The sequence below is a fragment of the Mytilus californianus genome, unplaced genomic scaffold, assembly GCF_021869535.1.
Source record: "Mytilus californianus isolate M0D057914Y unplaced genomic scaffold, xbMytCali1.0.p SCAF_8, whole genome shotgun sequence".
NCBI lineage: Eukaryota > Metazoa > Mollusca > Bivalvia > Mytilida > Mytilidae > Mytilus > Mytilus californianus.
Window position 1 is genome coordinate 98,893,753 of NW_026262734.1, and position 27,336 is coordinate 98,921,088.

The following is a 27,336-nucleotide window of genomic DNA, read 5'->3' on the forward strand; positions in this document are numbered from 1 at the left end:
CCAAAGTTTCAAGGGCAAGACAAGAACCGCAAATAAGTTAACATGACCGAAATTATTAATCGACTCCTTATTGAAGTTATTGTCCTTTAATGACGTTTGTTTCCATTTTTGCTTAATATCTATATAAAAACTAAAAGATAGATAGAAACTTTAAATACACATGTAGCAAAAAAAATCAACAAGACAAGATCCACAAATAAGCAATAGTGGCCAAATCTTCAGCCAACTCTTTATTGGAGTTATTGCCTTTTAATAATAATTTTTTACATTTTTTTTGCATTTATTGCCTGTTATCTTGAAAACAATAATAGATTAATAGAATCTTTAAAAAAGATAATTAGCAGCAGATAAGATCTACAAATATGTCAACATGACTGAAATTGTCAGTTAACTCTAAATATAATTATTACTGATGATTATTTCTTAAAAGTGGCCATTGTTGAAGATGTAGGTGAGCGATATAAGCTCTTTGGAGCCTCTAGTTTCTACATGTTTATTTTTCTTTTAAATATTTGAAATTATTTTAAAAGCAAAATAAATAATGTTTTGTCCAAATTCATTTTTATTCTAAATACAGCTACTGTTAAACTTACACCATATAATATTTATATAAATCATAAAACAATATTTCAGATAGACAAAAAAAAAACCAACATTTGTTAAAGTTTCAATTTAAGCAATATATATAAATGGTTAGCATATTAAAAAAAACAAAGCACATAATAACTTAAATGTACGCATATGCATCACACAACAGTTTAAAAAATAACTAAAATTATTAATATTTATTTATTAAAAGATAAGCGCTACCAAAGAGACATCCAAACTCATAAGTTCAAAATATATTGACAACGCCATGGATAAAAAGGAAAAAAGACAAACAGATTAACAACAATATACAAAACACAAAACACAACATAGCAAACGAAATACTGAGCAACACGAACCCAACAAAAATAACATGTAACAGAATGACTTTTATATTTGCATCACAAAACTGTATAAAAGTTATTTGAAAAAAATTATTAAACGTTTTAACATCTGTTAAACTACCAAACTCCACCACAATTTCCTACTCATGTCAATAGCATGACTTTTTGTACAATTTACTTATTTGTCATTTGTGCAAAACGATCGTTACAAAATTGCCCAGTGATGATTCTGTTTACATCTTTTAAAATTAAGATAGATTGCCAATGAGACAACTATCCACCAAAGTTCAAATGAAGTGGATGTAAGCAATTATCTTACTAGTTCATTCATTTCATCACGGTCTCTAGGCGTACTGTATGGGGACCGACAGTCAAAAAGAAATGAAAAATTAACAACCAAATCGTAGTAGTGATATCGAATTCAGTTTACTTAACATATCGGAAATACACTTTACACATACTTTGCGATTATAATAACAAAATAAAGCCAGGCAGATAAAACGTTTAAAATAATGGTATATGTGGCTTTGAAACTTTTTTACAGATTTGATTTTACAAAAAAAAGTTGACACGATGTTTTTAAAAAGAAATTGCAAAACGTTATTTCGATAAATGTCAGCGTAATTTTTTAGCAGATTAATCATGAGCACAATAAATAGTTCCTTACGGTAGGCACAGCCAATAAAAAGATGATATTTGACAAAAAATTGATTTTCCCCGGAACACCTGTAATGATCTCTTCTTTTAAGATCTGAGGATAAGAAAATATGAAAATATAATATGATAAATAACGATCTTTTAATATCAATATCATTTTTTAAATATAAGAGTTGACTTGGTTTATCAAGATATGATCACTGTGACCTCATCTAGCCGACTCTGAAAACCCATTCGAAGAGGGCGTCAGTTTTGATAGGCGGGATGTATAAATAGACAGTCATGTCGAGGCATTTAGTCGAAACAACAGAAATAGAAAAGAAAGTACTAACAAAATTGGAGGATGGAAAAGTAACGTAATAATTCTAGTATTTTTTTAAATGGCAATTATATGGGAATAATATTCAGATAATTACCTAATAAATATATTAAAGTAAACATATCTAGTCACAGATGTTTAACATAAAGACATAATCGTAACACATTTCGGATCAATAAATATAAATGCATATTTTTGGTTCCAACCTCTTTTGTCACTTTGAACATTTTGAATAACAAACTAATGGTGAAAGATAAGGAACTATGTTTGTGCCTATACATACAGATTCCTCTTTGCTAAAACATGTGTTGCTATTTTTGGATTTGTTCGTTGTCAGGTCATGCAGGTCATGAATAACTAAAAACTTATTCGGCCTTACTATTTCCTAATTTTCAAGTAAGCAATAAACATAATTATGTCACTTACTTCTGCGATACCAAATGATTCCTTGTTTTATATATATGTGTGTGTGATTTTATAGTATTTACTGACATTATTGTTTGAAAACATAAAACAAAGGTCAACATACCGAAAAATTATTAAAGGTTATAAAGCGTTAAGGCCAATTCCCCCACCATTTTACACAGGCTCATTTTAAAAAAGGTCTTTCAATCTTTCCTTAAATTCATATTATCGCAGTTCTACGTGCGTCCTTTAAGGTTCTTGCAATATGGTGTCTTATTTTAATCAGATTTCCAAATATTCAAAGCCGGAAGGTAACCAAAATCTTCATTTCCAGAGAATATTATGTCGAGGACTCCAGCAATAGAGTGTAAAAATTTGGACTCATCTCAATCACTTTTTAAATCTCTGGTGATTTAATAAGCAATAGAAATTTGTTTGGAACAAAATAACACTCAATCTTTGACTCTTACTTTCCTAATTGAACTTTCAGCAAATTATTACATATTTGATGAAAATATGATATCTAAATAAAAATTTAATTGATACATTTGTGGTTTTCACTTTTGTTTCATACCAGTTTAACATGTTGTCAATGCTTTGACTATCATAAAAATATTATCTGAGTGGGGAATCGGAGACAAACAACAGCATACAACTGTTGTGTACAACTACAACACACACTTTACTTCACTTTATATTTTCTGAATTATATATATTTTACATTCCGGTTAATATAAAATTTACAAATAACTGATTAAGGGACGACCAATTAATCAGGGGAGTGGACTGGCTAATTTAGTGAGGTCAGAATATTTATTTCCAAGTTAGAGGCTGCCAGATTATCTGTTTTCACTTAGACCCTGGCCAGAATATTTGTTTTCGGCTTTTCTAAAAAGTTAAACAAATGCTGTCTTCTTTCCCGATCAAAATCAACTGGTCGTCACCAAAGTACTTTAACTTCTGTTACGCAGATAACGTTTTCTGTAGGATGCACAATGGATATAACTTCAAAGAAATAGATCAGTCAAATTAATTATGGAAACCTAACCAAAGGACAAACGTAACATAGCATCTTTTATGTCTGAAATTATTACTTATATTTCTAAAAGTATTTTGATATTTTGATATATTGCAATTGTCAACATCAGATTCGATTCATGCAATTTGCATATCCTTTAAAACGTATGATATGATCTTCGAGCACACAATACATGTTTCTCGAATGACTTCTATTATTTTGTTATCAATGTAAAAGAATACTGGTGACTGCTAAAATTGTGTTAAATAAGTAAAATACATAAACAATGTTCGTGTTAAAATGGAATGAATGTTGCTTTCTATTGATTATGGAGACGCCTTTGTAACATTTTAAACTATGTCGTGAAGTTTGAGACAATTATTCATGATTTAAAATTTTCAGACTGTGCCTTAAATGTTTAGTGAAAAAAGAACGATTACATGGGAGAAATGTTGTTTTTCTCTAGATGGTTATGAAGAAGCTTACTTCTGTTAACTGTATCTAAATGCTTACTCTAAAACTCAATGTAACAGTCAAATAGGAAGACGAAATAGATATTGAATTTTGCTCCTGTCACAGTTCAAATGAATCCTTAAAAGTTTGATAATGTCTTACAAACATTCACACCAAACTGTATCAAATTTTTAAATGCAAAAAAATAAACAGTCCAGTGAACAAGAAAATAAGGATATATTGTAAAAAAAACTAAATTTAGATATTGATGATACCGACTTTGACGAAATATAAGATCAATACGTTTCGTAGCAGGTATGACAATACTGATAATACCAAATGCGATTAGTTGTGACGTCAGCTATGGATTTGAAGATCGCAAATATTAAATCTTCCTTTGCGTCCAATCGATCCTTTCAATGAAGTACCTTTTCCAAAATTAACAAGTAGTGTTATCCTAACTATGACGTTCTGCTATATATAATCTACTTGAAATTTGACTATCTTGTGATTAAAAAAATCTTCTTTTTTTTTTCCGATTATCTCATTAGTCAATCAATTTGAGACTAAGTATTATAAAGTTTGAGGCGATTAAAAGTATAGTGTGTGATACTTGGTTTACTGCAGACGATGTCCCCAGTGTCGTTCCATATGCAGTTGTCGATGAATGTGGAAAATTAGTTTTATGAAACGAATATTTGGATGTTACATCTACTGCATTAATCGAAGTAAATTGATCTGCTGTTGTTTTATCAATAGAAGATTTGGTAGTTGCTTCAACTGCACCTGATGTAATAGCAGGTTCTGTTGTTTTATCACTTGATGATTTTGTTGACGAGTCCACTAAAATTGTAGAAGTATCAGATTTTGGTGTTTTGTCACTAGATGAACCGACTGTAGCATCAACTGAACCTGTAGAGATATCTTGTTCTATTGATTTGTCAAAGGATAATTTGGTTGTCGTATCAACTGTAATTTTAGTGTTATCGTGATCTGTTGTTGTATCACTCAAAGAATCGGTTGTCGCATCAACTACACCTGTAGAAGTATCTTGTTCTGTCGTTTCATCGCCCGATAATTTGGTTGTTATATCGAGTGCACTGTTTGAACTAGCTGGTACTGTCGTTTTATCACTCACTGAGTTGTTGGGTTGTGATGTCACTGAAATGTCAGCTGACGTTTCTGAATACTTTATTAAAGTTGTTGTCATCATTTCACTAGATATCACGTAAATATTCACGTTGACAACACCTGACAGCGATGGGATACCGTCATCTCTGCATATTACCTGAAGCTCAAACTCACCAATAGCTAATGGAATTTGCAATAAAGTAACAACTCCATTATGAGGTTCTATATCAAATGACCCGTGGTTTAAACCAATAAGGTCATACGTGATCTCATTTTTATCAACATCATACGCGTGAACAGTAAGAATAGGCTTTCCTTTCGGAGTGTCCGGGGATATTGTTATCGAATAAGACGTTTTGTTGAATTTTGGAGGATGCATATTTTTTGGACCAAACGTTAACGAATATTTCATTTTTGTATTTTCCGCCACGCTATTATTGCTTTTTATAAAGTCAAACAAATGAATAAGATACGAGTCTAACATATGAGTGGTAGTCCATATGTTTTTATCAACTACTATATCGCGATTATCATCTGACTTGACAGAAAGCAGAGTTTGATCAGGACTTGTGACATTATTTGTTACCCTTGCATAAAACCAGTTTGACGTTCTAGTGAGTACCTCCATGTAAACTAGAGTATATGTTTTCATATTAGACTTTACGAACGTGCTTGACGATAATCCAAGTTCAGTTGCAGTAATAACGTTATACACATCAGATCCGTTTGCACTGTTATAGACCTTTCTGGTATCCCTTTATTATCAACAAAGTCATTCACCAAAAAATCGTCGAAGCCATCATCCTCACCGTCTCTGAAGAGTCTAACCAAATGAATAAGTTCATGATACCATACATTTTCAAAAAGAGAAAGTTGTGGATCTCCCAATGGATTTATATTCTCAAATGTTGCACTGAAATTATAGAAAGTTCCTTGCAGTGTTGACGTCAACATCCATCTTGCTGTTTTTGTTTCGAAAGATTTGATATCCCCAAAGTCCACAATAAGAGAAGGTGTAATTGGTTCGTTCCCCAAGAAACCGCCAATTATTTTAAAAGTGATAAGTAATCCTTTTTCATTTTCTATAATTTGTGGTTGCGCCGATGATATTTTAAGACCTCGGGCGATCCCGTACCCTGAATTCGTTACCATAACTGCTAAAGTAAATGGAATGACTGGTTCTTTTTCAGTTGTCAAGGGATCATCCCCTCTAACATATTTTTCATGAAAATAATGTAGCACCAGACTTGGGTTCGGCTTAACTGTGATTGCGTCTGGTAGCAAAGGAACAGAGAAGTTTGATCCCTCTACCCGATAGGACAATCTGCCACCAACATAAAACAATACATCATCATTGGGTGCTGCTATGGAGTACGGAATGATCAACCATTCTGCTGATCCAGATAAATCAACTCCTAGTCGACCATTACCGTCTACCCCTGTCAATCCTAATAAATCTGGGTCTCCTGAAAAGTAGATGGCTTACATAAATTACGTATAATTCGTTCAATCTAACGACTTTTCTGCGTAAACTAGTATTATGTTGTTATTCAAATATAGTAGATGATTTGTTCCATTAATTAGTGCTTTCAGATTCAAAACACATCTAGGAAGCGGCACTTAACAAATGAAAAATTCAGAAATACAAAAAAGGAAATTCGTAATTGCCTATTTTAATAAATCTAACACTAAATTAATAATATATCGACTTATAGTTCAACAAATATCAAAAGGATTTTTTTTATTCTTCCATGAAAGGCACCTAGTTCTGTTTTAATTTTCATGAGTTCAATTAAATCGTGCAATATGCGGTACGGTTTTTGAATGGTTGAAGGCAGTACAGTGACCTTAACCTGTTTACATCCTGGTCTGTTGGTCTTCAGTGCATTATTAGTGTCATTGGTAATTATATCACTCCTACTGACTTTAATTTGTATTGTTCTGTCTCTTGTTTTGTATGTTATGTTTTGTGTGTTGTATGTCTTTTGACCGTCATCATAATGGCATTGTCAGTTTGTTTTCGACTGATGAGTTTCAGAAATTGTTTGGTATCTTTAGCAATGAATAATCAGTGTTTTGAAAATATACATAAAAGGTTTTTAACTCCCTCATGCAAAGTTGACTTTAGATGGATTGGCTATTTTTAGGTTCTTTTTGGTCATAATGTTCCTCAAATGTTTCGGTTATTATAAATCACTGGCTTTCAAATATTTGGCTTTTAGCGTCGAGATGAAGGTAAATCGAGAAAGCGCTCAGGACGTATGGAATGTATTTAACGTATGTTTTCATTTTTTTCAGCCCGATTTAAAGAAAAGTTGGCCGAACAAATACCAATAGATATCTTGTGTTTCGGTGTAGATATAAGTTGGAATGAGATCAAACAAAACATGTTTAAACCCGTCGCATTTTGGCCTTAGTTCGTCTTGTATATTTTTTTAAATTCTAGTTTACCTATATGTTCTGGAGTTTAGTATGGCGTCTATTTTCTTTGAACTTATACACATTTTTCTTTAGGGGTCAGATGAAGCCCGTCTCTGGGTGCAGCATTTTTTTTGCTGCGTTGAAAACCCATTTGCCTTCGGCTCTTTTCGGCTCTTTGGTCGGGTTGTTGTCTCCTTGACATATATCCCATTTCCATTCGCAATTTTAGTAATTCACTAGCTACAGTTACTAGACGGACGGCTGAGATTTTCCGAACATAATTGGAAAAATAGTATAATAAAGAAGGTATATCGAGCTTTTTATAATTGAGATATGCGAGTTTACTCTGGTTTTTAATTATCATGAACCCTCGGAGTTCAGTATTTTTGTGATATTACTTTTTTCATAGACTGACGCACACGTAGTATTATGGATTGAAGTTGATTTATTACAGAATGGCGGTGGTTACAAGACAATATCGTTTTCTTCTTACCAATAGCAAATAAGCCATTAACAATTTCTCCTGATCCAGAGTTGTGCTTGATTTCAATTTCAACATGGATACTTTCAAGAGCTGAGTTTTCGCCGTTTTCGATTTCAAAACGGGCATTAAAGGCATCTCTGGTTAGAACAAGATCCTGAACAATTCTTACACGGACCTTGGCACATATTGCACCGTCCTTTTCATTGCCCCCTCCTTGCTATAAAAAAATATACACTATGAATTTTGTGTATGTAAAGCTATTTTATTGACTGACCTTCACAATGATCTTAAAAAAAACGACAACCGGAAAAGTATAAATAGGTAAACACCGTCTTAGCTATCTAACAAAAAGGGATATATTTACGATGCTGCATGGATGATGGTCAGATTAAAACGGAAGTGTGGTACCCAATAGTATATGTTTTTTAAGTTTCTATATATAATATGTTATTCAGGTCTCAGAGGGTATATTCTGTGACATTCTCAGCTTAGAGTTTATATCAATATAAGCCCTAAGCCAGGGAATGTCACAGTATAAACCCTGTCTGAGACCTGAATTACACATATATTACGGATTAGCCCCGCCTTAATGTTTTTTTCCAGTGCAGGTTTGCCTATTTGTTAAACATTCCTGATGCAGCATGTATATATTATTACATGTTTATTGTTTCTATATATTTTGAGTAATCCGTTTAAATGCACCTTTTTTTTTTTGACAATTTTTTTCCGTTAAGAACATGATTTCAATAAAGTTTTTAGATTTCATATTTTTTGTTTGTATGTGTGTGTGGCTTTGTTTTTTACAATACACATATTGAAAAACCTAACCTGATATGTTTGGCATACGTGAAGGATTTTGTAATTTGCTGTGAAAATAATTTTATCGTGTATGCAATAATTTATAATAACACTTTTAAATTAAATTTAAGTATTTAATGTTTAAATTGCGTGATTTTGTATTAAATAAAGGCAACAGTAGTATACCGCTGTTCGAGATAACATATATTATCGACTGATGCACGTCATTATGTTCCCTCTGCGAGCCTTGACATTCCTTAGTGTTCTGTATAGCTTTTGACTACGTCACATAATAACCTGTGTTATGGTGACGTTTTTGAGGTTCCGATTCGGGATAAAAACGTCGTATGTACCCCGGCAGTTTCCTGAATATATACTAACATCTCTGTGTTGTTATCCAATCACAAACTTTGACCCATCACTATATATATATTTATTTGGCAATCGCCAATGGCAGTCAGCAGGGTTTAAGAACATTTGTTGTTCGACCTGTTAGTCAAATGCGTTTTGTTAAACTATACTTTTTCACTTTTTTGGTCTTTTGGAAAATGTTGTTTGTGCTGTATTTAGACCCCTCTAACAAGAAATTTGTTTTGCATGCACACGTATAAAAATTGCGGTTTTTATCCAACGCAATCATAGGTTTGAACGTTGTTTACAATTTAGACTTGTTTATATATATATATATATATATATATATCTACTATTTTTTTCAAATATTATACAGTACTTGCATGCTTTTACTAATAAGTTTATCTGGACATAGGCATAGATATAACACCAGTTAAAAGCAGATCCTATGCATGGATCACATCAACTTATTTTATAAGATATCATTCATAAGAACAGGAACAGGGTAAATAGCAAGCGCAACTTTTGTAAAAGAATTTGACAATTTTGAGTTCATAAGTATATTGTTTTTTTCCCGTTTCCTTAACTTTTTACTGTGATTTCGCTTCCCTGCATATAAAGTCTTGGTTCCTTAATATTACATACCAAAGGCATATGCCAGTGGGTGTAACATGAACACCAGTCTGGGAATTCACATAAGTGAGACAACCAATCTTGAATCATAATACGTACTTTTTTCATCCCATTCATTCTTCACAAACGAACATAAAGACGACAGTAGTTTATTATTTGTCAAAACTTGTTATCCATAAGGGAAGACATATAAAGATTACAAACAAAAACTTAGAGAATTGAATTAATCTAGCAATACCGGTTGCGTTGGCAGAATAATCATCTCATGCCATATGTGCATCATCCATCATGCACATTTACACTGACTATAAAGCCATGACATCTATTTAGAAGTTTCCAAGGCAGTATAAAAGTTATAGTATGATTCCTATACATCCATATGTGACACATAGCGGTTTTTCTATATGCAATTTGTTGTAGGTGTTGTGCTACTAAATCTTTTTATTTTGGAAATAATATTTTCAGGACTATTAATTTTGTTTCGTCATTTGCGTCCATCTTTGTAAAACCATTTCTAATATTTCTTTTGGATGATCTCATTTTTATTACAAGTTGTACGTAGGCTTTAAAATGAATTATAATTATACAAACTTGTGTTTCCTTTTCGGCCAAAACATATGCATTCAAAGCATGATCAAAATCACTGAAAATTGAATCAAAACCCCTGTAGGCAGCTGTTTTGGTGTCTTTGATATACTGACGCGTCATCATACTAAGTGTAGAAAGGTTTATAACGCCTCCAATTTTGATTTCTAGGTTTAAAGTCCCATTGTACCATGCTGAAACTATAAATAGGAATGGAAAAATTAGTTTCAAAATTTAGATAATTTGATCCTTTACTAGAGGAGCAACAGTTGTTTATCTTTGAGAATCACCCGTGCACATCCTCGGAAGTTGATGTTGTTTTGTGTTGGTCAATAGTAAGTTATCAGTGATGTATGTTATGCATTCCGTTTGTTATTTATTTCGTTTTCTTTACGTCATGGTTGCATCTTTTCACATGAACTTTTGATTGACTCCTATATAATATATCATTTATATATCTTTTTTGGGTGTTTTTTCCATTACATCGAAAAATGAAAGTTTAATGAATCTTTTCATAAACAATTAAACTATGATAGTATAGATATAAAGAATATGAAACCAATCTGAAATAATGCTAACAATCATCTTAATCACATTGATATTGTTTGTCAAATATAGATATCTGCCGAATGTGGTTTGAAAGCTATTAAACAAGCTCTCTATTACCACATTATGAAACACTATGTTAAATGTACTATTTCCTTGAAAAAAAGCATCTGTTGTTCAGCGGCTGTCGTTTGTTGATCTGATTCATAAGTAATTCTCGTTTCTCATTTTCTTTATAGATTAAACAATTGGGTTTCCTGTTTGAATGGTTTTATACTAGTCATTTTTGGGGCCCTTTATAGCTTGCTGTTTTGGTGTGAACCAAGTCTCCGTGTTTAAGGTCGTACTTTGATCATGATGACATTACCAGTACTATTGATTATCTATTCGTAAGATTGTCTGTAGCGGTGATTTCGGCATAACGAAGGATCAAGACTACCGCATTATGCAATCAATATATGCCGAACGAAATTAAACGATCACCAATCAATCAAAGAATGGTTGTCATGTAAAGGCTAAAGACTGATTTGTTGATTTGTTAATTTGTCTTCCCGAAAGACAAATGAAATAGTGGAGTATTTATTTACCTGTAGGCATTTATCAACTATCAAAATAAAGAACAACAGGACAATAATGATTCATGTGTTCATCAGTAACTAAATTAAACCTTTTCCTTAGGAAATAAACATTCCAATTTTTTTTAAAGTTTATAAACCAAAATTTTAGAGACAAACTAAAGTCATAAAAATGCTCTATTAAAAGGGTTTACGTTGTTTTAAACATGTCCCTTTTTTAAATGTGTATGCTAAATACATTGTCAGTACACAGTTACACAGTAAGCTTCAACTGGTTTGCAAAGTAATCCGGATTGGAATAATGATCAGTAGGTCGATGCATTTCAAAATAGTATTGTCTCGTGAACATCTAACAAACAATCTGCCTTTAGCTGATTCAGTATAAAGTCATTTTTTTCAAATTGGATTGTTAACCGATAAACAGCCAATCATTCCCTTGTTTAGAGAAATATGGCATGGAATATGACATATATACATTTTCACATGCAAATGCCTGTGTAAAGGCAAAGTATTTCAAATTAAAAAGAAGTAAAAAAGAGGTTTGTCTTTATTGAATCTATCAACGCGAAATCATTGTGTAGATGAATTGGAAGCAAACATACTTTAAAATTACACAATTTGTGTTCTTCTGTGGACACGTCTGCGAAAACTCATTTGATTGATAAACCATTTAATGTTGCGTCGTCGAAGAAAAACAGTACAGATCAATGTAACTCAAACAATATTTATATCAATATTTGAAAGCAAGACACCATATTATATTCATTGGTACTTTTATTTCAATTTCACAAAAAGGTCTGAAGATTTTTTTAAAAGCAAAAAAGTACGCACCTGTATTGTTCCATCTTTCTAAAAATCTGTCCAAGATGGGTTTTGAGATATTACTTGTTAAAGTGTTCAACACAAATGACTTTTCGTCTTTTGAAAGTTTCGAACCATTTTCGCTGTCATCAGAAATAACTGTTTTAAACGCAGGATACCACTCTTTGTTTACACTAAACCTAAAATATATATACAGTCCACCAAAAATTAAGCACCACCTAAATATAACTGGCAATATTTTTTTAACTATTGCGAAAAAATTATAAATGTTTGGTGTTATGAGTTGCTTTTAAAAAGTTAAATCACAAAAATACTGAACTCCGAGGAAAATTCAAAATGGAAAGTCCCTAATCAAATGGCAAAATCAAAAGCACAAACACATCAAACGAATGGACAACAACTGTCATATTCCTGACTTGGTACAAGCATTTTCTTATGTAGAACATGGTGGATTAAACCTGGTTTTAAAGCGCTAAACCTCTTACTTGTATGACAGTCGCATCAAATTCCATTATGTTGACAACGATGTGTGAACAAAACAAACATACACTAAGAAAATTCATTACGACCAAAAAGATTAAATTCAGATAAACCCGTCAGACAATTTTTATTAAAGGTCATCTGCACTTTTACAAATACACTGTTTCGATACCTTTAAATAATTTTCCTACTGTCACGCGTACAGGTAGAGTTTGACCTTCATCAAATCATTGTGTAATATGACAAGGTGTAGGTATGCGATAGGAGTACTAGGAGCATGGGAAATCATGTCAATGTTAATCACACCGTCATTGTCAGACTTTTACAACGTCATGTTGACACAGAAACAGTAAATGATAAACCAAGGTCCGGAAGACCCCGTTTAACATCCCGTCATGATGACAGACTGCTTATTCGTCGTGCTTAAGCCAACCCATTTACTCCTGATTAGACACCACTGGCCTCCAGGTGGTCGTGTTACATTGATTCGTCGACTTCATGGAGGCAACGTCAGAGCACGTCGTGCTGTCAAGAGATCTGCCCTAACAGCCAGGCACCGTATAATCAGGTTTCAATGGGCTAATGACCGTCGACGCTTGAACATGAGAAGCTGGCAAAAAATTCATTGGTCAGATGAGAGTCGGTTTCAGTAGACGGCAGAATACGAGTTTGGCGGTAAAATAAACTTGCCTATGACCAAAACAACATTTGCCCAACGGCTGCATTTGGTGCTGTTGGTGTTACAGTTTGGGGTTGCTTCTCATACCGTTGTAAGCTGGGTATGCATACTCTGCAGGATAACACCAACGGACAGAAATACAAGGATTTCCTGCTTAAAAACATTGTAGTCCCTCATTTTGACAATCAACCACTTACGACAAGACCCCTGTACATGGACGACAACGCTTGACCACACAGGGCATGGATTGTAACCGATTACAAAGAGCCAGAAGCCATTGACACTATCATTTGGCCTCCATGTCTCGAGATATGAACCCTATCGAACATGTCTAGGATGCCATTGGCAGATATCTCAATCACCGAGATCCACTACTGTAAAATCTTGGCGATTTAAGAGTGGCAATTGTTGATGAATGGAATAGATTTCCTCAACTAAAGTTAAGAAGGCTTGTACAGAGTATGAGACGCCGTGTTATGAAACGGTACCTGAAGAGAGGTGGTTACACATCCTACTGACTCAAATATTGACATAAAATTTGCCGAACATACCAAAGATTATTTGTAGAGAACTTTAATGACATTGGGTGATTAATTGTTGATAAAAAATAAAATCACAGCGAAACTTAAATTCCTTTTCTGATTTGTGTAATTTGCACTATTTCTATGAACGCAAAATTTAAATTCGTAGAACCTTCTTACATTTTTTGTAAGTGACCAAATTTAAGTTTATGGTTTGTTTCTGATATATTTTAGCAAAATTGCTCCATGAATGTTTTCTCTTTGTCTAGGAATAACTGATTTATTTAAATGAATTTTTTTTCGTTGCAATAAAAAGAAAGGGTGGTGCTTAACTTTTGGCGGACTGTATATATAAAAAGACTATTAAACTGCCACATTGTGTATGTGTCTTTCTTAAGTCAGGAGCCTGTTATTCAGTGATTGTCGTTTGTTGACGTGTAACATATTTATGTTCCTTTTATCCGTTCATTATTAAGTATACAAATTAGGCTGCTAGTTTTTTCGCTTGAATTGTTTAACATTTGCCATCTAGGAGCCAGTTGGTAACTGGCTATGCGGTATCGGCTTTGATAATTGTTGATAGCCGTACGGTGTGTCCTACAGTTGATAATTTCTTTGTTCTTTGGTATGTAGTGGTTCGTTGTCTCATTGTCAATAATACCACATATTCTTATATATATATATTTCTCTAATTCTTACACGGTTTATCCTTTTCTTGACATGTTGATTATTTTTATTTAATCAACGTGTGGGTCGATTAATCTAAGTTCTTCATTGGTCAAAATTCGACTGACTATGACGTCGAATTTTCTTGCTTTCCTCTGAATCTCCTTTTGTGACGACATGAAAAAAGGCGACCATGTCTGATGACGTCACATAGAAAGAACACATCTTTTTGCAGATCATTTTGAAAGAAGGAATAAGTTTGTCTGCATAGTGCTTAAAAATCATTAGAGAAACAGATTCCATGACCAAATCTCGTGTAATACGATATTTATTCACTCTCGACAGTTAACTTATAAATATTTAAAACGCTTGGCGAGCCTCGCGTATTAAATATAAAAATGTATCTGTCTCGAGTGGATAAATATCGTATCACACTCGATGCAGTGGAAGAATCTGTATATATAAATATAAATATGTATCTTGTATAATGAAAAGTTATAAAATTTGTCCACGCTGTGCATAAAGTATGATATAAATAAGGCAAGATGCACTGAATATTTATATTTAATATGAATATTCACATTTTGTCTATCAAATGTATTTAGACATCAAATTGTTTCAACATTTTCTCCATAGTTTCCTACCGATTTCACTGATGTTCGATAAGACAACCAAATGCCAAATACAATCAACTGAACAGCTGCTTGATCTTAGAGGCATTCAACATGTAAGAAAACATATATTGTACAGTTATATTTAATGCTATCGAATACTAAAGAAACCCAACAGATACGGTCCATGATTAAGCAATAAACAAATAAAACATTATCAGTAATAAATAAAAAGATAAAATAAATACAAGATTGCTGAAATAGACTCTTTTTGATTTTAAGTTAAGATTTAAAATAATGCAGTTGTTTGAAAAATATCTTAAAATTCATTAATAATACATATTTACAGTTACTTGACCTTTAATGTAGAGCTTACATTTGTTCACTTCCGAATAACTCATCCATCATTAATCTGAAATTATTCATTGGTTTATATGTGAGAATAACGTTGTTCACTACGTCTGAACTCACATCACGTCTTTTTCGCTTGTTACCACATTCCTTTTCCAATTCTTGTAGACATCTGAGACAAAAAACATAATCAATATTATACTATTATTGACTTTACATGTGGTTGATGCATTAATTTATCAACCCCAGAGATATGATATTCACCGACGCCAAAGGGTGAAAGTTGAATGTCATATCTAGCGTTGATACATCATTATATCAACTGAAATCAAAAGTGAACAATTGTTTTATCCTTCTCCAATTTTCAAGTATTTGCTTAAGATGCTTTTAAAGCTGCTCCCTGTTTTAATACTGAATATATCATCTGCTCTTGCATTTGCTAATTTTCATAAAGTGAAATATTCTATAAAGTTTTCTAAAAAACAAATACACAAAAAACAAGAAGAAGAGAAAAAATACACAAAAAACAAGAAGAAGAGAAAAAATACACAAAAAACAAGAAGAAAAAAAACCAGGAATTTACTTGACGTCCTAATCCTACGTCATTGACGTTGCCTTGGAATATCTATATTAAGGTAAAAGGACGCTTTCCATATCTTATATTAACCTCGATTTGAGCCGCGGTAATTATAACGTTTTATCAAAGAGGATCTTCTATGATTTCAGCCAATGGGAAAACCGAAAAATTATAGTAATATAATAATACAATCAACACAGATAGATATAGTTTAACATGTATACAAATAAACATAAAGTCAATTAGGGACAGGTTCTTGATTTGTTCATATTCGTTGACGGCGTAAAACTTGATCATGGAAGCATGATTCTATTGATTTGTAAAATTATCTGTAAAAATATATGTTTGACAATCAATCATTTTCAATATCATTCTATGTTTTGAAGGTTGTACTGCTTTGTTAATTAAACACATTTTATGAATCATGTATATTCATTGTAAAAAGCATGTGGTGAATCATGATGTAATACCATTAGAGAACTTTTGAATAATTGCATAATTGGATAATAAAAAAAAAAGTGATTGCAGTAGTAATGTCATATTAATGATATATCAATTAAAATTTTTTAAGGAGTCTAGGCTTATTTGTTACGAATGTGAATAATGAAATAAAAATTTACCTCAACGCCTTGTATAAGTTACCACAAACGCTACACAATTGACTAACACCACAAGACATGGCCATGTCCATAATTGCGACATTTAAATCTGGTCCCTACAATCCGAGGACTTATATTACAAAACATTGAAAACATACAAGTTAATTACAAAAGTGTTATCTATCAAAATGAAGGTGAACCCAAGATAAAATGCCGTATTCGAGATGATAAATACCATGTAAACTGATGACTTGACTACAAAGATGACACTAAACATATTATGTTATGTGTTTACTACATCCTATGAAAAAATGAAACAGAACATGTAATTATAACTGCAAAGTTTATACGGAATACCATTACTTTTATGTGTAGGGATTACGAATATTTGAAATTAACAGCATATATCACTGCAAAGATGGTACGGAAATCAAATAATAACTTTATACATTTATAGTTCCAAGAGTGATTTTTTAAAGACTAGAGCACCAATTGCAATGTTGATACACAAACTTATTATTTATTCGTTGACAAAGTTGCAAAATTTATACGGAAACCGTTTTTATATGTATTGACTGTACGAAAAGTTAAATCCGATAAACAGATTAGCTAACGGAAATATTGGTACAAAATATCATTACTTTTTTGATAACGGTACCACGTATTAAATCTGACAGAAGAGCTAACAGCAGTTGGTATAGAAAAAACATTCCTGCATGTGTTCACGGTCTCGAGCAATTCGTACAGGACACTTAATAACAAAATTAATACTGAAAATCATTACTTTTTGTGTTTACGTTACCAAGAAACAGAAAACAATGACTTTATATTACCAAAGTTTAATCTAACAGAACACCTTGCACTGTTGGTAAAGAAATCATCAAATGATATGTTTACGGTACAACGAGTGTCATCTTACAGATTTTGTTAACAGCTCAGTCAGTACATATCACTTAGAAAATTGTTTTTTCATTATAAACTAACGCCTTTTACATTGAATGAGTTAGATTTATTAGCCGATGTATCAGTGTTTCAATGCCTAAACTCAGATGTCGAACTTACAATAGACGAATGACAACAATGATGTAATTATTATTTTCAGAGATGATAATGTTTTCAGTCATATAGATATGGTATTGTAATTCTTGCTGTTATTTCTAATCACTTGAATGAGAGTTGTATATAATATTTGTCCGTAAAAAATTAATGTTGGCCAATTCCTTATATATATTCGTATATCTTTATGAAATTTTCACAAAACAAACAAGACATTTACATTTATAGTAGTCAGCACCTCTGTGCTAGGATTATTTTGTTTATGAAAACATAATTTTTGTAGCTTCAGTTATGATAATATATTGTTAAAATAATGCATGAATTAATAACGTTGCTGTTAAGAATACAAGCAAGTACTATTTAGTCAGAGAAACATCCTTGTATTATATGTATATCGACAGTTATACTGTTTCCTTTAATTTGAAATTTGGATTATGTCAAAATTATTTTCTTATAATGAAAACATGATTCATTAGAAAGGAAGCTATTACACCAAGAACTCTAAGTGGTGAAGGTTTTGCAGACGCCTCAGCTGGTTGACCTTATGAAAAATTTGTTTCAACTATGACGACGGATATGTTCCAGTCGTCGTAACCACAGTCCTTACCTCCTTTTCCATCGAATATGATGAACCGAAATCGACTTATTAAGATTTGCACTTACACAAGCAACACGACGGATGCCACATGAGGATCTGCTTACCCTTCTGGAGCACATGAGATCACCCCTTCTTTTGTTTAAATGGGTTCGTGTTGCTTTAGTTTTTAGTGTTATTCTTAGTGCATATCATTTTTTGAATGTTTGTAGTGTTTATACCACCAACAGACTTGTATATCCTTTGTCATAAAAACATTTTTTCAATTGAAAAATTTCACATTCGGTCAAGTTTTAAGGGTAAAATAATTAATAATCTGTTGAAGTCTTAGGGTAAGATAAGAGTCAATTATTAATCCGCTATTGCGTGATGACTAATCACTTGATAAAACGTACCAACATATTTTATAAGAGTATTAAGAGGGGTGCCACATGTGGCACAATACCTACCAATTCGGAGCACCTGAGATCACCCCTGATTTAGGTTGGATTCGTGTTGCTCATATTTTCTATGTTTTGTTTTGTATTCACTTGTTTGTATTTTTGGTCTTTTGTGCTACACAATGTATGTCGTTGTCAATTTATTTTCGGCTTATGAGCTTGTATGTCTGTTTGGGAACTTTCGCTTCTCTTTTTCTAATCGTCATAAGTCAATAAAACATATTCCGCCAAGCTTACAGATTTTCGAAGAAAAGTATTTTGTCAATATGTTAAAAATACAGGTATAAGTATTGAATATATATCAAAAGTGTTAAGAAACTACATAACGCATGTAATTCTTACCGATGAGTTTAATAATTTAATTAACTTTTCGACTTTAACAGCACAGCCTATTACTGGGAAAATATCCTGAAGTGCACAACTCACAATCGTCGACACTGCTAAATTTCCTGCTGATGCCAAGCAGCCTACTATTGGAATATAAACTAAAATACACTTCTTCAAGAGAGCAGCATGGCAATCACATGGTACTGGAGTGACAGGACGGTAAACAATCATCACACCGGACCCGCTTTCTCCTGATGAACCACCTATATCTTTGAGCAACAATACTATTAAATTGATAAAATATAGCATATGTAGTATGTGCACATTAGATGCAACAGTAGTTTTTTTTATGTTCTAATGTTATGAATCCATTTTGATAACAAAACCAAATGTTTGTATAGTTATGCATAGGAAACCCAATTCTGTGTGATAAAAATAAGACTACACCATAGAATTTAAAGATAAGATATGAGAAGATACAATGTAGCTCTTATAGTATGCTTCCAGATAAGAAAAAGAAACAATGAACTCGCTTTCTTGCTACACATTACACTAAGTAAATTCACAATAAATTATATTATTAAAATTACATTATCTGAAGTATCTCCCCTTTTATCTGAGTTACCTTCTCTCTTATGGCAAAGTTGAAAAAAGTGAATCGAACAAAAAATTCAGTTTTTGTGTAAAATACAGCCATACATACGATAAAACACATATTTTTTTATATAAACATGAAAAGTCTTAAACATGAATTACATTCTACTTTCCAAATTAGCATATTTCATTAAAGGTCTAGACCGATGGTTATCTGCTTTTTCAAAATCCAAGATGGAGGAAGACATCCCAACCACCTGAACGGCGCAAACATGGTCTCTTTATTGGCTTTGTATATTTGTAACCTTTTTTTTTTTTATTTATTCCAGTTTTGGTAATATAATGTTAGCGTGGCACGGTGTTTATACATTACGCCATTGGGTAATTGTGCTATGGTTATCTTTTTTTATTCTTTTTCTTATTGATTGCTTTTGTGCTTTGTCTATAGTGTCGATATGCCATTTTGTTTATCTTTTTTTACATACTCCTTTATCTTTAAAATGATAACAAAAATAAAACAATGTTGGATGCTGTATCCCATTGAGATTTTGATTTTACCATTTGATTAGGAACTTTCCACTTTGAATTTTTCATGGAGTTCGGTATTTTTGTTATTTTCCTTTTTACAGAAATTGTACAACTTAGAAGGAAGCTTCATCAAGATCTAATCCGTCGAAACTTACCTTTAACTTGAATTACGATAAGATTGATTAATGATGTGTTCAAGGTGTTAAAACAATATTTTTCGGTCCTTTTTTCATTGATTGTATATTCATAGTATTGTTTTTCAAAGCTATATTTTTGACAACCAATGATTTTTTATCAGTAAGATAATAAAATAACAAAATTACTGAACTCCGAGGAAAATTCCAACCGGAAAGTCCCTATAATCAAATGGTAAAATCAAAAGTTCAAACACATAGTGAAAGCTAATGACACCAATTTAAATACGGACACAATATTTGATTTAAAAATAAAATGCTTCGCTAAACGCAGACTAAAACGACCGCAGAGGACGAACCCTGAACATTTGGGGCAAATTTGGACACAATATACAAGTTAGATACTCTCTGAATTTGAATCTGATCAAAATTTTGACATAACATAGGTTTCTTACATAAAATAAATGTGGTCAAAGTTCTTAAAAATCTATTGCACAATACTGTGCAATTGAAGATTTATTTTAATATGCTAAAGACCGATTTAAAAAGCTTAACATTTATACACATTTATTTGTGCTATAGTGTAAGAGTGTTAAAGTTTCGGATATTGCCATATTCTGTTACAAACGTTTTCTATTTTGAGGTGAAAATTTAACATTATTTGATAAAAATCACATGTCACTTTAACCTATTAATTTTATTTTGTTACACCTAATGTGCATATCAGTAAAAATCATAAAGTTAAAACTCTAAAGAAATTTTATCGCTCTGTTGAATAAAGGAAACCAATAAGGTCGAAGTATCATTTATAAATTATGCCACGATTTTAAACAAAATCTACGACTGTGTCAAACTTCTTATTTTGCGAATAAACACTTAATGTTTACACATTATAACATGACCAATGACTACTCGAAACTTGCTGAATTGATACAAAAACACACATCTATAGATGAAATGATATTTGATTAGAGAACCGATAAAGTCCTGTAAGGTCATTAAGGAACTTAAAGTAAATATGATATCTTGACAATTAAAACATGATTACCAAAAGGACCACTTTCACCAAAAATAAAATAATTTCAAAATGACTGAAATAATCAAAGGAGATCTTACAACCTATATCTCCGCCTCCACATCTTCCAGTAAGAATAACACTTGCGCTATTAGTACGTATTCCTCCACAATCATACTCATATACTATAAACATACTGCAACCACCATGTCCTGTGTTTCCTGATTTAAGAGTTATCTTGACCGTTATAATAACAGATGATTTGGCTGCAAGATCCCCGATTACATCGACAGTCTGAAATAATTTCGTATGTTCAATGTAATACATTAGAGTATTGTAAGATATTTAAATGAAGAGATATAATAGCATAGTGGGAACAGAAAAATTATAAGCAAAAAATAAACAATGTGATAAATATAAAATTCTCCGTAAGGGTCAGTAAAACGCGTTGAGCATCATATTAATGAAACATAGGATATAATTCATTGTACAATGTTGCCAGCAAGTTTTCATACGATGAAAGGGATTGAGTTGAATCTACTGGAGTGGCATTGTCACTAATGCTCGAGTGTCAACAATAAAAGCCCTTGATGAAATTACTGGATAAACCATTAAGTGTGCAAACTACAAAAAAATAATTTTACCATAGCTTGTGGTCTGTATATATAAATAAGGAAATGTGGTATGAAATGAAATATGTGAACCAATTCAATAAAAAAAACTACTGGTTTTTGACAAAACAGTTTCCGAAGAATGAATACATGTATGTCAGATATGAATCACCGACTACCACTGAACAACAAGCTCCTGACATTGGACATGCACATACATAATGTAGCGGGGTGAGGACATGATTGCTGGCCTCAAAAGCTCCACTAACCTGGGATTTTGGTGTTACATTCAACATGAGAACATAATATAAAAATCAGTTTAACAGGAATGAACTCAGCAGATCAAAACAAAGCAAAAACAATTAACAAAACCACTAAGTAGACGTAGCAGTACGTTTATACATCCCAAAAACAAAAAAGATTCAAAGTGCCGATTTAATAGTACTTGGATAATAGTTCAAAGTAAGTTACAACTAAAAATTAATCATGTAAAACCCGACTACATTATCAGTTATAACACATTTAACAGATTAAGTGTAAAGATTTAATAAACAGTCTAACAAAACGCTTGACCTAGTGCACTGCCAAAATATAGGTCAACAGTATCGTCAGAATGTAGGATCACGATCAATTTATGAATTACTTTTTGTCAAAAACAAAATAATGTTAATATTAATATCAATAAAATTAACATTTAAAGATTTTGTATTCAATTGACAAACTTTAAGAATGAGTTGATTCAAAGGATCAATTAGTTTATATGGATCGTATCTACATTTATGCACTTTATATACCACATCGCATTAAAAATCAGGATGTGATATCCCGTTTTGAATGAGAATTCTACAGTCAAACTGCCTCGACAATTTGTTCATCTATGACAGATTTTGGTATAAAGGTTTTAGTATATTCGTGAAAACGAAATCCCTGTCTTGATAATGTATAAGTTATACGTAAAATTCGTTCATTAAACTCCACAACGCAACTTTAGACACGGACATAGCGAGTAAGTTGTGAAATACATGAACAATTCTGCTATTTGAGGGGCAAACATATTATGAATAATAGATTGATTATTTTTTTTTATTGAATGAGGTCAGGACAAAACAAGACACTATTGTAACAGAATGCCAAACAAAATTCCCAAAAATACAGTCATTCCTAAGGTGGCCGGACATTGGGCAAGATCCATTAAAATTGGGTAGGTCCAGTAGAGGGATATGTATAAGTGACCACTGGGGACGGACTCTATATATCATTCAAATCTTCGTGACATGACGAACAGGAATATATATGGTTTAAGGATGGGATTTTTACCATTTACATGACATTTGAACATATTCAAATGACAAGGAGTGGGGATAACCCCTTGCGTTTTACCCTGTTTATCATTTAAATCATCTTAGAATGACGATCTAGAATAAATGTATTTTGGATGCCATTGGGGGATCCGCACCACTTACAAGATATCAGAACTTTCTCAAATAGCAGGGATGTGGTGATCCCTGGTGACTGACCCTCAATATCATTCATGTCGTTGTCACATGAAGAATAGAAAAATATATGGTTAAGGGGTGGGGATCTCGACCAATTACAAGATATATGAACATTGGTTTATGGTGGAAATCGTCACCACTAACAAGTTATTTGAACTTTCTAAAATAACAGGAGTTTAGGATGACTACCTTGAGACTAATCCTTTTTTTTTCATTCCATGTACCTTATCATGACAACCTAGAATGTAAATGATTTAGGGGTGGGGATTTTGATAACTTACAAGATATTTTAACTTTCTAAAAAGGCAGTGAGTGGTGGTAACCCCTGGGAACTAACCCTTCATTTCATTTGAGGTGCTGTATCATCATGATCGTGTAGAACATTTTTAGTTATAAATATAGTAACTATCACTAATTATTTTCTAGTTATAATCATTTGAAAATAAAATAAAATAAAATCTCATAGGATTCTATAGTAAACCCTTCCATTTTTGGCTCCCTAAAATATCCTTTTTTAGACCCCGATGCGTTTTTTTTTTTTTTTTCTTTTGGGTTCTTTTGTTTTAATTTGAAGACATGTATGATTTATTCTGAATTAATAAAAAGTGTAAAAAAATAAACGCCAATTCCACTCTGTATTACTCTTAAATGTTATACGAGTACGTAAACAAAAAAATATAACATCCATCAGTACACGTAGATTATAAATTGAACAATCTGAAAAAACTCAGATTTATTTTTTGAAACTTTATCATTTAATCACAAACGAGAAAAGTTATAAACCTGATTTTTGGAATGATGATTAATAAACATTAGTAGTTCAGTAGTTGTCGTTTGTTGATGTGGTTCATAAGTGTTTCTCGTTTCTCGTTTTTTATATAGATTAGACCGTTGGTTTTACCGTTTGAATGGTTTAACACTAGTAATTTTTTGGGGCCCTTTATAGCTTACTGTTCGGTGTGAGCCAAGGCTCCGTGTTGAAGACCGTACTGTGACCTATAATGGTTTACTTTTATAAATTTTGACTTGGATGGAGAGTTGTCTCATTTGCACTCATACCACATCTTCTTATATCTATTAGCATTTTACTTAGTCCTCTATTACAATTAAACTCACTAGAGATACCAGGATTGAATTTTTATATTTGCTCTAGGTGTGCGTTTCGTCTACAAAAGACTCATCAGTGACGCTCGAATACAAACATGTTAAAAAGGCTACATAACGTACGAATTTGAAGAGTATTGAGGACCAAAAATTCCTTAAAGTTTTCCCAAATACGGCTAAGGTAATCTATTCCTGGGGTAGAAATCCTTAGTATTTAAAAAATTCAAAGTTTTGTAAACTGTTAATTTTTAATTATGACCATATCAACACTCAGCCTGATAAGATTAAAATAGTTCAGATATTTGAAACATTTCTGAGGAGGAGATTGGCGACCACAGTTCTCGAGGGATGGCAATAGGCCAGTTGACCTTCGATATACACGTGACCTCGCATCTTTAAGATAAACAAAAATATTTTCCAAACTTTTCAACACTGTTTGGTTTGTCAAACTTTCGTTGAAATATCACCCCTTGCAGTACAAACGAGGGCGTAACACATAGAACATCCTGTCATTTGTCTTCTGTGGCAAACGTTTAAATTTTGGTTGACTCTAGTATGATCATCTCAGGTAATAGCTATTGCGGAATTGGACGAAATCGGTTCCTTTGAAGACACTTTATCATCATCCAGAATAAATAAAAGTACGTATAAAAATGAAAAACAATGAATTAGGTAACTTGTATATGTTCGGCGAAGAAGCAGTTCTATAATTAAAATTAAAATTAAACTTTCTAGAAACATTTATTGATTGGTTAATAACCCCCTGTAGAATAGAAATGGTATTTCTATTGATAAAAATATCTATTTCATTCTTTATACCTTTTTGTTTCTCGTTGAAATAAGAAATGTAAATGTGAAAAATATAAAAAAGGAGAAAGACATACAAATGTTGCAATACTTACAGATAAGAACTTTAAAAAGGAAAATCTAATAACAAAACGTATATCACAGAAAAACTAAAGAATTATAAACACGAGTTGACGAGAAAATCGGGACAAAATTGATTTGTTCCGAAAGGATTATTATTTCATTCGACACACGCGGCATCCGCTCATGGCAAGATTTGTGTATTATAGTCATTATATTTACCGATTGAAATTGCAGTGTAGGATGTCCTGTAGGTAAAGAAAACCGAAGGTTATCAGCTCGGATGAGGCCATGATTAGTTATATTAAAGTCAATGCTATCTCGTTCTTCTGTCTCAAAAGGCATTGTGTCTAATTTGTTTGGTTCAATTGTTACCACCGGCATTGGGACCTTTAAAACAAACAAACAACATATGAATATATGTAATGTTAAGAAATATAATAATGATAGCTTTTTAAAGATCATTGAATTGCATTATTTTTGCCTATTCTTTGATACTTCTAAGATGATGTGCTGGTAGTGCTTTGTTAACAACAACGTGACATTGTCCCTGATGTATATATAGTTATATACAACAGGTTTATAGATGTACATATATATGGCTGCTACAGTTTACCCCCTGATAATATTCCCGCATATATTGTTACCGATGCGATAACACAATGTAGATTTTAGAACTGCTATTCATATTCTACTGCATATAAAAAAAAGAATTCAATATTTAATGCTCGTTCACATTTAATAAAAAAGATTCCATGTTATGACAGAATTTACAATCTAAATCCTCTCTATTTTAATTTATAGATTAAAAGTCTAACTTTATCGAAACTGTGTTTTCATTTAGTTTTATTACTTTTGTAATATGAATGTATATCAATAAAAGATTAACGGGATTGTTAAAGATAATTGTCTTAACTAAATTTAACTGCTCAGAAAAAGTATGATTTAAATAAGAAAATAAACATGTTGATGATGGAAATCCAATCATTACAACGATAGAAGAACACAAAGATAAAATCTAATAAAACAATGACGGTATGAATGAAACAGGATGATGTTATGAAATCTTTGCAGCCATTTTCTATAAGTATATACTCCTTAATAATACAATTCATTTCGAACAAATATTTTAAAACAAATATCCCATAAAAGTTTATTGATTTTTAAAATAATTAAAACGATGTTTGGACAATTTCAGATGTATGGGATTAAGGATGGATCCTTTGGGCGCTACCTACTAAACCATTATTGAGACATTAAAACAGTTAAACTGACAAGGGCAAGGAATAACCGATTCGGACTCACCTTCTATTTAATTTTATCTATCTTGTCATGTAGAACATATTCCATTTCATTTTATTTTCTATATATATTACGGCGTTTTGGGTATTTTGAAAGATAATGTTGAGATCTAAGGTCAATTGTCTTATATGACGAATGAACTTAACAACCTCAGTACATGCAGTAGGTAATATAGTTCCACTTTAATTTTTTAAGATGGCATGTTTCCTTTACTTTGATGTTCTTGAGTTGTAAAAGTTTTAAAACGAACACAAACTTTTCCCAATAGGATTCTTTAAAAAAAATCCCATCCTTCTACTACCCTATGCATAAACATAATTAAAACATCATTGCGCAACAGACATGATAGTCACACACTCTGTAGAAAACATCGGTTTAGTGTATTCAAATATTTGAAAAGATTTTTATATATGAACTGATTATAAAGTTTATATTGCAAATTTAATTATTCGGCTACAGATTGTTTTTAAATTGACCGAGGTCACCCGGTTACTTTTCATCAATTTTAATAGTCGGTTTTGAACATTTTTAAATGTCACGGGTAAATTTAAACGAGATGGTATGTCGTTGGGTCGCCCTCCCAACTCTACAAGGTCCCAAGCTTGATTTGACCATATGAAGACACATTTATTCAAGTCCGACTGTTTTTGTTT

The 27,336-nt window shown here is 32.1% G+C and overlaps 1 protein-coding gene across 3 annotated transcripts in view; it reads right to left on the reverse strand.

The window, feature by feature from the left end:
- Positions 1–544: 544 nt before the first annotated feature.
- The window catches only part of LOC127711354 (uncharacterized), a 78,930-nt gene continuing 52,138 nt past the window's right edge, over positions 545–27,336 (reverse strand). Inside the window, exons 25-33 of one of the 3 annotated variants that reach the window (XM_052217383.1) lie at positions 25,604–25,771; positions 21,405–21,597; positions 19,048–19,295; positions 16,636–16,730; positions 15,464–15,610; positions 12,140–12,309; positions 10,194–10,387; positions 7,830–8,037; positions 545–6,381 (exon numbers count right to left, since the gene is read on the reverse strand). In XM_052217383.1, coding sequence (XP_052073343.1) covers positions 5,576–6,381; positions 7,830–8,037; positions 10,194–10,387; positions 12,140–12,309; positions 15,464–15,610; positions 16,636–16,730; positions 19,048–19,295; positions 21,405–21,597; positions 25,604–25,771 — 2,229 coding nt within the window. In that variant the 3' untranslated portion in view covers positions 545–5,575. Of the gene's footprint in view, positions 6,382–7,829; positions 8,038–10,193; positions 10,388–12,139; positions 12,310–15,463; positions 15,611–16,635; positions 16,731–19,047; positions 19,317–21,404; positions 21,598–25,603; positions 25,772–27,336 lie in introns of all 3 variants that reach the window. The other 2 variants (XM_052217382.1, XM_052217381.1) reach the window with 2 other exon arrangements.